Source organism: Dendropsophus ebraccatus, chromosome 3 (assembly GCF_027789765.1).
Source record: "Dendropsophus ebraccatus isolate aDenEbr1 chromosome 3, aDenEbr1.pat, whole genome shotgun sequence".
NCBI classification, from domain to species: domain Eukaryota; kingdom Metazoa; phylum Chordata; class Amphibia; order Anura; family Hylidae; genus Dendropsophus; species Dendropsophus ebraccatus.
Window position 1 is genome coordinate 94,150,331 of NC_091456.1, and position 13,368 is coordinate 94,163,698.

At 42.1% G+C, this 13,368-nt stretch overlaps 1 protein-coding gene across 1 annotated transcript in view; it reads right to left on the reverse strand.

The window, feature by feature from the left end:
- Positions 1–13,368, reverse strand: part of MAU2 (MAU2 sister chromatid cohesion factor) — a 69,369-nt gene that overhangs the window by 14,551 nt on the left and 41,450 nt on the right. The window contains exons 14-17 of the mRNA XM_069962241.1: positions 13,318–13,367; positions 9,745–9,822; positions 6,905–7,016; positions 2,986–3,076 (exon numbers count right to left, since the gene is read on the reverse strand). Of these exons, the coding sequence (XP_069818342.1) occupies positions 2,986–3,076; positions 6,905–7,016; positions 9,745–9,822; positions 13,318–13,367 (331 nt within the window). The remainder of the gene's footprint in view (positions 1–2,985; positions 3,077–6,904; positions 7,017–9,744; positions 9,823–13,317; position 13,368) is intronic.

Here is a 13,368-nt window from a genome sequence, read left to right on the forward strand (position 1 = left end):
ACCACCACACACAAATGGAGGACAATGATGTTTTAGGAAGGAAGCAGCTTTATCTAATCCTGGATACCTAGTTTAATTAGGAGAACTTCTCCTTAAAAGGGGTTTATCCAGCGCTATAAAAACATGGCCACTTTCTTCCAGAGACAGCACCGCTCTCGTCTCCAGTTTGGGTGAGGTTTTCAACTCAGTTCTACTAAAGCAAATGGAGCTTAATTGCAAACCGCACCTGAACTGGATAGACGAGCAGTGCTTTCTCTGGAAGAAAGTGGCCATGTTTTTGTAGCACTGGTTAACCCCTATAAGGCGTAACTGTAATTTAAAATGTCAATAAATCAATAAATATCAATAGTACGAGCGATTCTAAGAAACTCTGTAATAGGTTTTATTAAGCAAAAGAGTTTCCTTCTATTCCCCCCCCCCCCCCATACACACTTCAGAAGAAGCAGGATTTCTGAATCCTTTATGGTCTATGGAGGGCGGAGGTGTCGAGGTGGGCGAGTGAGCACGGAGAGGAGAAAAGGCAGCCCTGCAAAACACTACATCCTTCTCTCACCAAACTCCCAGATAAGCACTGACCTTTCTGACCTGTAAATCCAGTATTTTATGTGCCCAGACAGTCTGCAAACTGTACAGCTGCTTTTCTGCTGTCCCTGCTCACTCATCCTTCTAGACCCCTCTCCTCTCTGTAGGTTATAATGGACTCAGCAAACCAGTCTTCACTTTGCTTCTCTGTAAGGAAGACTGCTTTGCCTGATAATGCATGGATAAAAAGTAAAGGGGGGGGGGGGGGGGGGGGGAGGCTGCAAAGCTTTTTGGAGTACAGAAAGAACCCTTTTGCTTTTTGCCTACTAAAAACCTATTACAGATTTTCTTAAAATTACAATTACTATTGATTTATGCAAAAATATAAATGACAGTTACACTTTAAGATTGACATATGAAATGCCAGTCTTTATAAATAAAAATAGAACAAACACGGGGAAGGAACTGAAAACACAATAGGTGCTTCATCCTGCAGAGAGAGAACACATTACTTCGGGTTCAGGAGGGCTGGTTTTAGAGACACCTTTTGCTGTAACATGGAGAACATTTTTCTTTGCTGCAGTTCTGTGGGGCAGGAACATCCTGCCCCACAATCTAAACTAATTACTAATTATAGCTCAACTATCTGATTAAAAAATAGCACTGCATTACATATTAAAAAATTATGCTGGAACAGTAGAAAATTTTACATGACTATATTGATAATTGTATTATATATTAAAAGGTAATCTGTTAGCTCTGCATCTGCACGTGCCGGGGGGTGTTGCAGAGCTTCATGCATGCAAGGAGAGGTGAAAAAAATTATATTTGCCCTTTTCCAGTTCCCAGCAGCTACCGCTGGGAACAGGCTTCTCTCTGCTGCCACTTGTCCACGTAAGGAACTTCCAGAGCAGGACAGGTTTCCTCTGGGGATTTTACACTGCTCTGCTTCCTGTTAGAAACCATGCTCTCTGCTGTCACCTCTGTTTGTAACTGTAAAGAGTACATCACTTTCTGCAAGGTATACAGCAGCTGATAAGCACTGGAAGCATTTTTTTTACAGAAGCATATTACAAATCTGAATAACTCTGACACCAGTTAATTTAAAAAACATTATTTCTTCCGGATTACCCCTTTAGGAAGGGTTCACACTACGGAATCTGCTCAAAGAAATTTCCGGCGGATTCCGTTGCTCGTACCCGTTCACGACGGCGCGCATATCCGCCCGTGCCATAGATAACATTCTATGGCCTGGCAGATTTCACGTTCTGCCAAAAGAACTTGACATGACACTTCTTTCTGAGGAATGTGCAATCCGCCCCGCTGTGAACGGGTATGAGCGCCAGAATCCGCCGAAATTTAGCCACTCGGATTTCGTAGTGTGAACCCACCCTTAAGGAGGAAACAACCAGTTAAGTATGTTACTGTTCTGTGTAATCCTCTCTGCTTCCTCCTCTCGGCCATCATCCTCTCAAGCAGCCAGACTGCTGGAAGAGCTCTGGGGAGTGATGCTGCTCTCTCTCTGGTCAGACCAGGTTTAGAGACTAAAGGAGATCTCAATCACAGCACAAGGATGAAGTCAGAGAGACTATCCAGGAAGTGTCCTGCATGTAGGAACTTTAAAAATAAAATAACTAGTTGTCCAAAAAATTTATGTAAAAATAAATGTTATGATCAAAAACAGTTTGCTTAAAAATATAATTTTTTTTATGGACATGTCCCTTTAAATATACAATATTTAAAGAGGACCTGTCACCCCCGTGCCGCTCCCGACCCCCTGTTAGATCCCGCTATACTTACCTCATCGCGCCGGGTCCAGCTTCCTGAGCCGGTCGGGTGACAGATTTCAGCGCCCGAAGCCTGGCGCAAGCGCTCACAGGAGAGTCAAATGCTCATAGAGAATGAATGGGGAGTCCGATGCTCCGTCATTCTCTATGTGCATCGGACTTTCCTGTAAGCGCGTGCGCCGAGCTGCGGGCGCTGAAATCTTAGTCACTTGACCGGCTCAGGAAGCGGGACCCGACGCGATGAGGTAAGTATAGGGGGATCTAACAGGGGGTCGGGAACCTTTCACCCCGGCACGGGGGGTGACAGGTTTCCTTTAAACGTTTTGAGGGTACCCTGCACCCCCTGCCTGATTTTTCCAAGATATACAAATTTATAAAAGGGAGTTTTTTATGTTTGGCAACCAGCATCAGCTCCAGGAAAGGTACAGTTTATACAGCTAACAGCCATCCAACAGTGTATGCATCTCTCAGCATCAAATACAGCTGATAGATTTCTCTTAGAAGTGTAAAACCTCTGGCCCCCCAGCAACTTTCAGCATGTCCAAACAGCTAACGGCTGTCAATATAGTTTTACCAGCTGGATGCATTTTCTGGTAAGTTTTGGGCTCTACAAATACAAACATTTTAAATGATAAAAAAAAAGAAAAGAAAACCAAAAATGAAGGGGTAACCTTACCTCTAAGAAGAGCTGATGACCATAGCTGTACAGACATGTCTGGGATCTTGCTAGCCAACTGCATAGCTGGGACAACCATATTGTTGCTCTCCTGATGGTAAATTTAACACATTATAAATTATAGCACAGGTAAGTTTTTAGATGGCTCTAGTGAGTGAACTGCAAATGCAGGTATTGTAGTCCCAGCTTCTCATCTGGCTTCAGTTCGCTCCCCCTCCTGCCTTAAAGGTGGTAAGGCTGTAAAACACCGACCCATGCAGAGATCACTCCATAAAGAGAACTAAAAATAGTCTAATATTATTGTATCCTTTTTACCTCTTCTTCTCCTTGCCTACTTTAACCGTAATGCCTTTACTTTACCTTTTTGTATGTGTAATATCTATGCTGCTGTAACACACTGAATTTCCCCATGGTGGGACTATGAAAGGATTATTGTATCTTAATTTACATAATCATTATGTATGCAAATGAACTTAGGTGGGAGGGGAAGTGATCAGGAGCAGGGGGAGGGGTAAAGAACAAAGAAAGCAGAAAGTTTACTTTCAAGAACAAGACTGGAGCACCCTTTTAAAATCTTACAGTGAATACATGTGTATGAATAAATGAATACAGTGTAGTCCATGTGTCTTTAAACTGTGGCCCTCCAGCTGTTGCAAAACCACAATTCCCATCATGCCCAGACAGCTAAAGTTTTATATTTGGCTGTCCAGGCATGATGGGAAATGTAGTATTGCAACAGCTGGAGGGACGCAGTTTGGGACCCATGGTGTAGCATATATGATCTCCTAAAAACAAACCTTGATTAGTTTACTTATAGTACCAACTGACCACACAACCGTCACAGATTTATAGTCACAAGGAAGTATGGATCTAATTCATATATACATGGTACATCGATGTTCAAACGTTTCAGAGTTCAAACTATTCAGTGTCTGAGTTAAAATTTACCCGGAACTCGAAGATTGCTCCACATACAAAACAGAATTGTATAAGATTGCTGGAGTGCACATGTACATAGACAGTACAGTAGAACAGTCAGTGTACCACCATCTCCCATCCTTTACAGTGCTGGGCTGGGGTGCAGTATACAGTAGAGGATGAGTGAGGAGCTGGTGGTGCACTACTGTACTATAACTGCTGGTTTTGTTGAACATTACTTGTTTACAAATGTACTGTTCAGTACTGTACTGTAGTTTTTACACTGGCCACTTTTCAATGCAATAAATAAGCACTGTAGTTAATTATTGGTTGTTGCTGGAACCAATTTAAATGAGAAGTCTGGCAAAAAAATTTATTAAAGTATTGTATTGCCCCCCCCAAAAGTTATACAAATCACCAATACAGTGGTAACTTGGTTTAAAAAATTGTGACTTTGTTTAAGAGCATTGCTTTGGTTTAAGAGCTACCTGCACTGGGTGGGAGCGCGAGTGGGGGAGGGGCATGGTATGCATAGCGTGGTCTACAGCACTGTAATCTGACTTAGGAAGTCTCCCTCACCTTCCAAATCATGGCAGGTCCACTTCAGGCTGGGGCTTACATCAGGGGACAGGACTGTGGAGATAATCTCTTCATAGCTGTTACCCATCTCTCCCCCGAGAGAAAGTGCTGCATGTATGTGCCCACACATGTCCTGCCCATTCCTTCATGCTCCCTGCAGTCTCCGTCAGCCCTTTTGTTTACCATCCTCTTCATTACTGTATAGTAACTTCTAATATCACATATTCTGCTGTTTCTGAATGTTTGTTTCATTTGTTCACGTTATTCGAATTAATAAATCATTTTTGGTGTGCGGAACCAATTGTCAGCATTTCTATGATTTCTTATGGGAAAATGTGCTTTGGTTTAACAGTGGATTTGGATTACAAGCACGGTCCCGGAACGAATTATGCTCTTAATCCAAGGCACCACTGTATACACTTATTACAGGAAATGCACATAAAGTGCTTTTTTTCCCTGCACTTACTACCTAATCAAGTCTTCACTTCCTGGATACCATGGTGATGTCACAACCCGACTCTCAGAGCTGTGTGGGCTGTGGCTGCTGGAGAGGATGATGGTAGGGGGACACTGAGGGACACACAGCACTGGAGGGACACTAAGCATCCCGCTGCCATCATCCTCTCCAGCAGCCACATCCCGCACAGCTCTGGGAGTCGGGTTGTGACATCCCCATGTTATCCAGGAAGTGAAGACTTTATGCAGAATTAAGTGCAGGGAAAAAAAGCACTTTATATGCATTTCCCGTAATAAGTGTATATTGGTGATTTGTATAACTTTTGGGGGGCAATACAATACTTGGTCCGACTTCTCCTTAAAAACATTTACAATATTTCCTATGGGAAAACACTGCTCGGTTCTCAACCTGCCTTCCTGGACCAATTTAGTTGGAGAACCGAGGTACCACTGTATTTAATATACGACCATTTAGGAGTAATCATGGTCTGCCAAGTAAGGTTCAATGGAAAAGGTTTCAGAGCTCCCAGTTCATGCAATGTACAGAAACAAAAGAGATAAAATTAAAGGGAAACTGACAGCGTGGATATGAGGTTCAAAGGAACGGTCCGTACCTACTGTCCAGGCTGCTCTGTGATCCGGCATCTTAATAAAAAAAAAATTCAATCTTTACCTGGGCTGTCAGTGTCACAAAGGTGTGTATGTGACACTGTCTACACCAGTCCCATCCCATCCCATCGAAGATACAGCACCAGAAGTAAAGCAGGTGCAGACAGTGTTAAAGACACACATCTCTGTGACTGTCAGCCCGGCTTAAAGATCACAAAGCAGCATAGATGGTAAGTATGTACTGCTCCTATGATCCGCAATAGTAAACTGGAATCACGGATAAATGCATATCCATGCTGTCAGTTTAAAGGAGTATTCTCATCTCAGCTAATATAGTTATACTTTTAGGACTCATCAAGTTAACTATTTTTGCAACCACAATAATTTAGCAAACTTTCTGTCCTGTCCCTCCCTCCCCCTCCCCAGGGACCCAGAAAAATAAAATGAAGCGGCCCTCACCTGATGCCCAAAAGGTGCAACTCATTCAGTCACAGGTAAAGAGCAGTGCAGGACATGTAGTATCACACTGTACTGTGGAGAGGAGATACTAGACAGCCAACCAGTGCATGCACTATACTAAGTGCCCTATTCCATTGGACGATTATCGTTCGCATAATCGTTAACAATCTCAAACAACCGCTATTGCGAAAGACCTGAAACCGTTCACTCATTTCCATGGAATGATAATCGTTACTTATGATCGTATTTGCGATCATTTTCTCTTCACTATCTCTTTGCTATTGCGTTCGTATCTACTGCGAACGACTTCTTATTCAATGTGAACGTTTTGCGAACGAGCAACGATAAAAATAGGTCCAGGTCTTATAAAGCGATCAACGATTTTTCGTTCGGTCGTTAATCGTTAACTGCATTTCAACCGAATGATTATCGTTTAGATTCAAATGATTTAACGATAGTCTGAACGATAATCGTCCGGTGGAATAGGGCCCTAATACTGGGATTTTACCAGTAAAGTGTCACTTTCAACTAGTTTTGCTTACATGTTGGTCCAGGAAGTAACATTTTATGTTGAAAATATTGTATCTTGAGGCCATTCTAAGTTGAGGGATGACTGTAGTGTAATTATACAGGTCATATACACTACATCCCTACATTATAGCCGTATATAAACTAGCCATACCAGTGATTTTAGAGCAGAGTGGTGGTTTGTAACCTTGTCAATGAGCTGTCAACAATGGAGAGGAAAATGCAGCATATCAGGAGAAGGCAGCAAGTTTGCTAACTAAATGCTATTGTGAATATACCTAGGTTATTTGAGATGAGAGTACCCCTTTAATAGGCAAGTCTGCACATTACATACTTACATTTGAAGGAAAACCCCTGCTTTTTATCTTACCCTGTGATTTCCTAGTACATAGAAAATATGGCCAAGAAGCACCAAAGAGCATGCAGTGAGTCGATTCAGATCCTCAGCGTTGGACATCTTTAAAGTTTCTCGTAGAAATCGCCTATAATGTAGAGAAACATTTTACTAATCCTGCATAACCCCTTTTAAAAAGGGAACTAAGCAGCAAACTTGCTATAAAGCTAACAAACATTGTTAAAGGGGTTGGCCACTTTATAGTAAAATTGTTCAGGGTACAGTATTAGTAAGTGTGCTCACTGTATATACTGACAGCAGCTCCCGGTGTACCACACTGAGCTAAAATAACACTCCCCTCATCCAGGCTGGACTGTCTTGCTCTGTAGTAAATCTGTCCATAAGATTGCTGACATGGAGGAGCATGTGACCATGCTCCACTGACATAAGCCTGTATATGCCTATGTTAAAGGGGTATTCCCCTCACGAGCAAAAAAAATTAAATGGCAAATAACCTAGCCAGTCATACTCACCACCTTCTTCTGAGTAATTTGAGCCGTCTCACGCCTCTCTGTGTGCAGCCATTCTTGTTTTTGAACTTCTCTGAATGGTAGTGTACAGCTAACATGGCACTGCCCTGGAAACTACATTTCCCATCATGCAGTACGGCACCATCATTGGTCCACATGTGTACCGCCCCCAGCTCGATCATGCAGCACATTGAAAAGTAAACCACAGCATTGGCGGCAGCAGCATCTTCTTTTAGCAGCCTCCCCATCCTGGACAAATGTTATCAGTCGGCATGTGGTTATCCGCATCATCTCCTCCCAGCCACCCTGCATCTTACTGTATCCAGCGTCTCCCCGTCTCATCCTCCTACCGCCCCCCCCTCCCCCTCACACAAGTGTCAGCAGCAGATCACTGTATCCAGCGTCTCCCCTGCTCATCCTCCTGCCGCCCCCCCTCACACAAGTGTCAGCAGCAGATCACTGTATCCAGCGTCTCCCCTGCTCATCCTCCTGCCGCCCCCCCTCACACAAGTGTCAGCAGCAGATCACTGTATCCAGCGCCTCCCCTGCTCATCCTCCTGCCGCCCCCCCCCCTCCCCCTCACACAAGTGTCAGCAGCAGATCGCTGTATCCAGTAACTTTTATATTATCTGATGGCTTGTAAAAAAATTCAAACCATTGTTAACAGATATATGTTCCTTAAAATCGCTCTATTCCCAGGCTTACAGCGCTTTTATCCTTTGGTCTATGGGGCTGTGTGAGGTGTCATTTTTTGCGCCATGATGCGTTCTTTCTATCGGCACCTTGATTGCTCATATACGACTTTTTGATTACTTTTTATTACATTTTTTCTGGATTTGATGCGACCAAAAATGCACGTAGTTCGGGCGATTACGTGCGCGGCGATACTAAATATGTTTATTTATTTATATTTATAAAATGGGAAAAGGGGGGTGATTTGGACTTTTAATGGGGGAGGGGATTTTTTATTAACAAAAAACATTTTTTCTTTTATTTTTTACTTTAACTAGAAGTCCCCCTGGGGGACTTGTATATAAACAGCACTGATCTCTCATAGAGATCAATGCTGTGTATATACACAGCAAAGAACGATTAGATCGGTCATAGATTGCTATGGCCTGGGGGGTGAGATCCGTCCCACTAGACACCAGGGATGCACGGAAAAGCCTCTAAGTGGTTTGACAGCTGCACTTAAGAGGCTTAATTAGCCGGCGCGGCAACGGGACCCGCGCCGGCTAATAGAGGCACTGCCCGGCTGCACATGTCAGCTGGGATCGGCGCCGTTCAGAGCGGGGTCCCGGCGGGACCCCTCTCTGAACACCCCGCGCGGCACCATGACGTATCAAATACGTCATGGGTCGCTAAGGGGTTAATAAATCTCCTAAAACAGCACCCAAGCGTATTTGTGTTTCCCAAGTCCAAGCAAGGAAAACATTAAAATGTACTTTTATTCTTTCCCGCACTGTATGTTAATCAATTCCAACTAGACATCTGGGCCGATCCTGGGGTCCAAACTAGTCCCATGGTGCTGTATTCCACTGTAAACACACCTCTCGGAGTGATTTACCGTGGAGTTCATCACAGAAGGGCGGGCCTGAACTTTTGTATTACCACCGACACCAATATTCACGTGCATAGTACAGGCATGTACTTTCCTTGCAGTACTGCGCATTTCATAGCCAAAATAGCTTTGAACGCATCCCCGTCTTCCAGCGCCGCTGAAAGCATCTGTTGAACCCTGCTGCAGCCAGAATCATTGAGACAGTCTTTTCAGCAATAACACTGTTTCTCAATGATCTTGGCTGAAAGTACACCCCTGTCCTTTGTGTGTTCGTCTGAATATAGATGTCAGCGTTCGTATAAGCCCTCAGGCCCACCCGTCTGAAGAACTGAGCTGTAAATCCCACCCAGAGAGGAGTGACTACAGCGGAATACAGCACTATGACTGTGACTAGTTAGGACCCCAGGACCCCCAGATGACTAGTTGGAAGATTACCATACTGCACGGGAAAGAATTAAAGTACGTTTTTGGGGTTTTGTTGGCTGGGACTCGAGAAACACACATGCTTAGGCACTTTGTTAGGAGCTTTAACAATGTTTATTAGCTTTATAGCGAGTTTGCTGCTGATTGGTTCCCTTTAAAAACGTCTGACATAAGTTGACAGATTTAAACATACCACACACTGAAAGTCCAGGAAAGTTTTTCCGCAAATTACTTAAAATATTAATATTAAGATAATGTGTAATATGTAATGCTACCAGTGTATATGTAAGAAAAAATAATAAAGTACAAGTATATGTTGTATACTATAAGTACAATAGGAAAGACAAAAAAGGACCACTTACTTGGCTTCATTATATCTGCCTTGAAAGAAAGAAAAGAGCCCCCGTATGTAGAAGGCAGCAGCACGGAGACAGTGTGAGCTAAAGGAGCGAAAAAAATTGGTTGTCAGTAAAGCTTTTCGCAAAAAAGATAAAAAAACATATGTACTTGCGTGCATCCGTTTTTAATTACTTCCATTATAAAACAATGTTTAAAAAAAAAAAAACACGGATCAAAAAGCATTTTTTTAACTTGTACAAAAAAATGTGGTTGACCTAGCTTTTTTGTACGCAAAAAACTGATGTGTTTTGATGTGTTTATTGATTTTTTTTTTTTATAATGGAAGTCAATAGAAAAAACAGATGCTCTCAAATACATATTTAAAAAAAAAAAAAAAAACAAGGAAAAAAGAAACAAAGGTAGCAATATATTGTACATAGACACTGAAGGTCCTCAATCTGTCTATACATGTTGTCTCTAGGGCAACATAAAATATCCAATACTAAGAACTAATAATAAACCAATTTTGGTCATACAGATATCAAAAATCATTGGAGAAACAAATTTAATAATACGCTAAGAAAATATCTAAGAAACAAAGATCACTTGGCTGTAAATGTCACAAATAAAGTACTTCCCAACAACTAGGGGCACAAGACAGCACGCCCCAGGCCTGAGAGAGGAGCCCGTCCCAGGCACTATATCCTCAGCTGTGGTATAGTGGCATGCCAAAAAGTTACTACTATGTTGGGTATATAATGCTGTCTATAAAAACAACTGCCCCCCCCCTGGTTTTTACTATATTAGGAGCGGTGGTCAGGCTTAGCACATTTAAAGGGATGGTCTGGGGAGCAGAATACAGCTAAGACGTGGAGGGGGCGCATATCCTGGTCACTTGAGAGTGAAGTCATGTCCACACATGATGTTGCAGCGACTTCATGCAGCTTTTGGAGAAAACGTGTAGATGTGGTTTCCCCCACATGTGACGTTTGGGATATAATCTTTCACATTAGGCAGATTTGGCAGATTATCACTGTGTACAACTTTCAGCTAATGAAACGATCGGCTGATCGTGGTAAATTATTCCGAACTAAAAAACGTTTGCCACCACGCACATAGAAACATGTAAAAAAAAAAATAAATAAAGTCCATACATACCTGTCCATGCTCCCCAGTCTCCCTGCAGCTAGAACTTCAAAGCTGGTCTCTGAAGTGACAAGCCACTTAACATATTACTGGCCAAGCGATCGGCTTAGCAGCCTGTCACTTTAGAGAGCGGCTGCGGACAGGTGGCAGAAACCGGGAGAACACTGGGAGCATGGAGAAGTATGTATGAACCTTATTATTTAACATTTTTAAAGCTAGGGCTGCATGGACATCACTAACAATGGGTAGAGTGCAAGCCAACAGGAGGTTGCCACACCCATATATAACAAAAAGCAGGAAAAAGCCAGAACTCCAGTGCCTCTGTTCACACTATGCAGTTTGCATGTCACTGTGGCTACGATACAGACAAAAACAGAAAAGTGCAACAGCAACGTGCCAGTGAAAAGTGCATAGTGTGAACAGAGGCATTGAAGAGCTCTTTTTGCATTATTTGTAGGAGGTGTAACTACCTCCTTTTGGCTTGCCATCTCCTGCTGTGGGGGTTTTAAACAAATTAGTTGGATCGTCCATGCACATTTTGTAGGCTTAATGTAAGCCCAAGAGAGGCCACTGCTTGAGTAGGACCACCTCTGAGGCCACCGTGCCGTGCTGAGATGGCACACTGTTTAACCAAAGAGTTTGCTAAGAATCTTTAGAACAGGTTTTTAACATGTGTATGCTGGAGGAAGTGCTGGCCATTTCTTGCTTTTTATATTAGAGAAACATGTCAAAAGTTTTAATTGCTCAGGTTCTGAGTGCTCAGAAATTGACACTCTACGGCCAGAAAAAGAAGCTAGTCGGGGAGTAAAGTATGTTACTAAGCACCTCTTGTGATATCTAAGGGTTGGTGAACATCTCATAACTCAGACCCCCGAACAAACAAAACTTTTGATATGTTTGTCTGAAATGTCGAAAAGTTTTCTAAATAACAAGGACACTAAGCCCCCTTTAACCAAACTCACTTTCTGGTAAGCCATACCCCCTAGTTACTTCATTCAAGATGGTCTATCACAAATGTTTAATGCAGAAAGCCTGACTGGTTGAATAAATCCAGAGATAGACTGCCAACTAGTGCAAAGCCTAAGACAAGACACAAAGGGACGGAGGAAAGAAAAATCTGTTTGACGAGAAAGCATTAACAATATCAAGTATGCTACTTTCCAGTGTTCTGGAGTAGGATCTCACATGGTAGGCACTACCTCGTTTCCCTAAAGTAGTAGGGGACTGTATCTGCAACATATTTCATATTATATATATATATATATATATATATATATATATATATACCTATACAGTGGCATATGTAACAGCTTTTTATTTGTGGTATACATCAGGTCAATCCAAAATATTTCCCAGAATCGCTTATTAAAATTTAACTTTTATTAATATTCGTTTAAAAGTAATGTGTAATATAAAATCTTCTACACAAAAAGGCACTTTTCAATAGATAATGATAAATGTCTTATCTCGAGTTGAATAAATATAGCTCAAAAAAGATATATATGTCTCAAACTGTCTCTACGCGTTTCCCCCAGAGATGTTTCTGGGATCCTCAGGAGACTGCTAACAAACACAAAGGTTTATAAATTCAGAGTACAGTGGTGCCTTGCATTATGAGTATAATTCGTTCCAGGACCGTGCTTGTAATCCAAATCCACTCTTAAACCAAAGCAAATTTTCCCATAAGAAATCATAGAAATGCAGACAAATGGTTCCACACCCCAAAAATAATGATTTATTATTCTGAACAACATGTAACACAGATTCAGAAACAGACGAATATGTGATATTATAAGTTACTGTACAGTAATGGAGAGGATGGGAAACACAACGGCGGACAGAGACTGCAGGAAGCATGAAGGAATGAGCAGGACAGATGGGGGCACATACATGCAGCACTCTGTCCGGGGAGAGAGGTGTTACAGCTATGGAGAGATTACCTCCACAGTCCTGTCCCCTGATGCAAGCCCCACCCTGAAGCGGATCTGCTATGATTTGGAAGGTGAAGGAGACTTCCTGGGTCAGAGTAACACTCTATTATCTGTTGAAAAGTGTCTTTTTTGTGTAGAAGATTTTATGTTAGATTACTTTTAAAAGAATATTAATAAAAGTTAAATTTTAATACGTGATTCTGGGAAGTAATATACTTCACGTATTTGGACCAGCACTTGTGCATGCCTAAACACTAGGTAACGCAACTGTGAATGTCAATCCAAAATATACCTCCAAAGATTCAAGTGAACAGACCCTAATAAAATCAATATGGCAAAGAGATGGAGAAGGGGGGAAAAAAAGCACGCTTAGATTTTGGCAAAAAAACAAAAACAAAACAGATACGTTTGCAGCCATGATATTGTGAAGCAGGAGGCAAAGACTCCAAAGACTCTAGAGGAAGTATGAATTATTTAGCCTTCTAGGACAGCAATCTAATAGACTAAAATAGTTCTTACCTCACCGGGAAATTATGATCTGGGTTAATTCTTTCCAGTAAACTATAAAGC